The 3,381-nt window shown below is 35.9% G+C and overlaps 1 protein-coding gene across 1 annotated transcript; it reads right to left on the minus strand.

Annotated features, from left to right (window-relative positions):
• Positions 1-1,988: 1,988 nt before the first annotated feature.
• LOC122802195 (olfactory receptor 56A5-like) lies at positions 1,989-2,972 on the minus strand. The gene has a single exon (XM_044071860.1). The coding sequence runs from the start codon at positions 2,970-2,972 to the stop codon at positions 1,989-1,991; it is 984 nt and encodes a 327-aa protein (XP_043927795.1).
• Positions 2,973-3,381: the final 409 nt, after the last annotated feature.

A 3,381-nucleotide genomic window follows, 5' to 3' on the forward strand; every position in this document is an offset into this window, starting at 1 on the left:
ATTGCCTAAAAAGGTTCGGGGGGGGTAAAGTTTTTGTCAGTTTTCAATGCCTAGAAGGGACAGCAGCAGACCATCCTTGGCAAAGCAATGTGGTCTGTTAACCATGACCTCCCAAGCTGGCAAATATTGGATCTCCATAGAATGACACCAGAAAGGCAGCAAATTGCTAAAATCAATCATTTTCTACTCATAATTGTGGCATCATTCTCAGTGATGGTAACATGCTGCTTAATGCTAGGCTCATACCAGCCTGAGACACACAGTCTGAGAGCTCCATAATGTCACTCTTATATAGTCCAGGGAGGTACCTCTCAGGTCATTTACACCTACATTGATTATGATAGAATCATACTGGTACCTGCGGTATAATAACTTGAGTGTGTGTGTTATTTGGTGGCTCCTGGCTCCAGATAACAAACTAACCGTTATCTTCTCCTTCTTTAGCCTAATTAGAGGGGCATCAGCATGTCTTACAATGGAGTCCCCGATAATGAGAGTATAGAGAAGTGTGTTTTCTTTCATTGGGGCTTAGTGTTTGGGGTTCCAGTGAGTTTGACAGAGTGTGTGTTGTCAGGTGTTCTTTTTTATGAGTGCCTTTGGGCTTGCTGAGGTGCAGCTTTGACAATGAACAGTCTAGGCTATACTTGTTGCTTAGGTAGATTGCTTTTAAATGGCTCAGCATACATTACTCTATGCGAATGCTGCATGCTATGTGAGGTAGGTGTTGTGTTTGTGGTTTTGACAACCTCATATCTGCTTGTATGTGAAAGTTTAGCCTCCATTGTCATTGTGTAAGTACACCTCTCACATAATGTGTCTCTTCTTTGATCGATAAAGTGATTGTCAGTAAAAATGAAAACAGTTGCTACGTTGTCTCAAGATGCCCAGATCCACCAAGCTGACTACAGAGAAATTAGAAAATCACAAATACATAATCATCCTGTCCAGACCTTTGATTGGTGAACTACAAGGGGGTGGTGTATTGGGATTAGAAGGCTAATACAGATGCTTTATTGGGGCAGATTATGCTAAACAGTACTAAATTCTACCAACTTTAATGTTTACACAATATAAAATTCTAATAAATCTATAGCAATTGCCACTGGTTTCCCAACAAGTTGCCCTATGCTTGTCAGCAGGCAAGGTTTTTGCTCTATATTTGCTGCTTTACAGGGTATAATTTTATGAACCATTCTATAGGGAAAATTTGCTTTCTAGGAGGAATTTATGACAAACAATGAATAGGAGGAGAACTTAAATAGCTTATACAACAGACAATAGCAATGAAAGAGAGGAAGGTGCCACTTTAGAAATCAGATTACCATAAGGGGCAGAGGAGGAGCAAGCTAGCTAGAGAGATCCATTCAAATAAAGCTAATATTGGAGCACTTTCAGAAACATTAGCTCAGTGGGCAGTAAGGTAGATGCAAAGAAGAGGGAACAGAAAGGCACTGGAATGCAACTTCAAGCATGCGCATAATATAAATCCATAGGATCCAAACTGGAATATCTACAACTGTAAAAGCACTGAGATTGAATGATGAATCACTCATCAATTACAACATGTCAACCTGAAGTATTTCATATAGCATTAAGAACCAGTAATTTTTGGATACAGTATTTATCAATGTTTTGAAAAATGGCGCCATCAAATAGCAATCCATTTGCTTACTATGTTACTCTGAGTTATATAGATATGGGTGTAGGGTAGCTTGTCGAATGATACCAAGACAGTGCTCGGTGCACTTACATAAAGTCTGAAATATGTCCATGTGCATCAGGGTCCTACACTGGTTAACAAACACAAATACTAATAAGAAGAACAATAAAACAAATGCAGTTACTTTATCACTCATTTTAAACAAAACTGCTAAACATGCTTTGTCAGAATATGATTAATGTAACTCATTACTTGAAAAATACTTTTTAATATCTATATATGGGTATTTATTTAAATTCCTCTTACCTGATAAACCATTTGACATAGATCAGTATTTGCCACTTGGTAGCTTCATAATCTTTTTGAAGTGCTTTATTGTAGCAATTCTAACTTCTTTGGTTCTGACACTGTATATCACTGGGTTTATTGCTGGTGGTATAACAATATACAATACAGAAGACAAGACACTTATATAGAAAGGAATACTCTTTTCAAATAAATTTACTACTACCGATAATATACCTGTTGCATAAAAAAATAAAATGACAAACAAATGAGAACTGCATGTACTTAACACTTTGCGCATTGCATCAGCTGACTTTAGATTTATTGCAGCTTTTGCAATCCTATAATAGGATAAAATAATTAATATTGTATCTGGTGCTGCAACTGCAAAAGTCAGGAAAAAGCTATAAGCAGTTGTTATGATATAATTATTACATGCAATTTTAGTTACAGTGGTATAAGAGCAGTAACAGTTTGAAATGGTTCTATAACTGCAGTATGACAAAATTCTAGCAAGTATAGGCAATGGCAGAGAGAAAAGAAGACTTCTAAAACATAGTATCAGGCTCCATTTGCACACAAAAGAATTTGTTATAAGACTTGCATAGTTCAGTGGGTTGGAGACTGCAATATAGCGATCATAAGCCATTAACAACAACATAGATGATTCCATAGTTGCAGAGAAACCAATAAGAAACATTTGCATAAAGCACATAGTAAAACTTATATTTTTTAATTCAAACATTACCAACAGCAATAGATTGGGCAGCAGAGAAATTGTTGGTACAAGATCTATAACTGCTAAAAATGAAATAAAAATGTACATAGGTTTATGTAGAGTATTCTCCTTACTGATAATAAATATCACTGTCACATTTCCAAAAACTGCAATTAATAACAAAATACAAAAAGGGATCGAAAGCCATTTTTGCTCCTTCTGCAGTCCAGGGAAGCCAATGAGGATGAATTCTGAAGGCTCAGTGTTATTGTTTGATGACATCACTAGAATCAAGTCTAAGTTCGACATTTAGCAAATCTTCATTGTTCTGTAAATAAAGACATTCATCAAGATTATTATGAACTGGCTACCATACTTAACTGGCAGTAACAGGTATATATGAGCACAGCAATTTCAGTGGAAACTATAAAACATGGCACTAACGTGACTCAGCATGTATACTATACTTGTTAAAGAAAAGGTATTAGTCTTTTTCCACAAATCCAGTTTTTATGACTCCCAGTATAGACATACATACACATACACATTCATAAAACAACCAGACATATATTTTAGTGTACCAGGGCAGCATTTCTCCTAATATTGACAGAATATTTTAATGCTTATTTTCAAGACACGTTGTTAGAAAAAAAATGTAAATGCCTTTGGCAGCTGTTCTCATCCATTCCCATCTTTGTTATCTCCTTAATTCTTTATT

Source organism: Protopterus annectens, chromosome 5.part0 (genome assembly GCF_019279795.1).
Source record: "Protopterus annectens isolate FY-2018-M chromosome 5.part0, PAN1.0, whole genome shotgun sequence".
In the NCBI taxonomy this organism is placed as follows: domain Eukaryota; kingdom Metazoa; phylum Chordata; order Ceratodontiformes; family Protopteridae; genus Protopterus; species Protopterus annectens.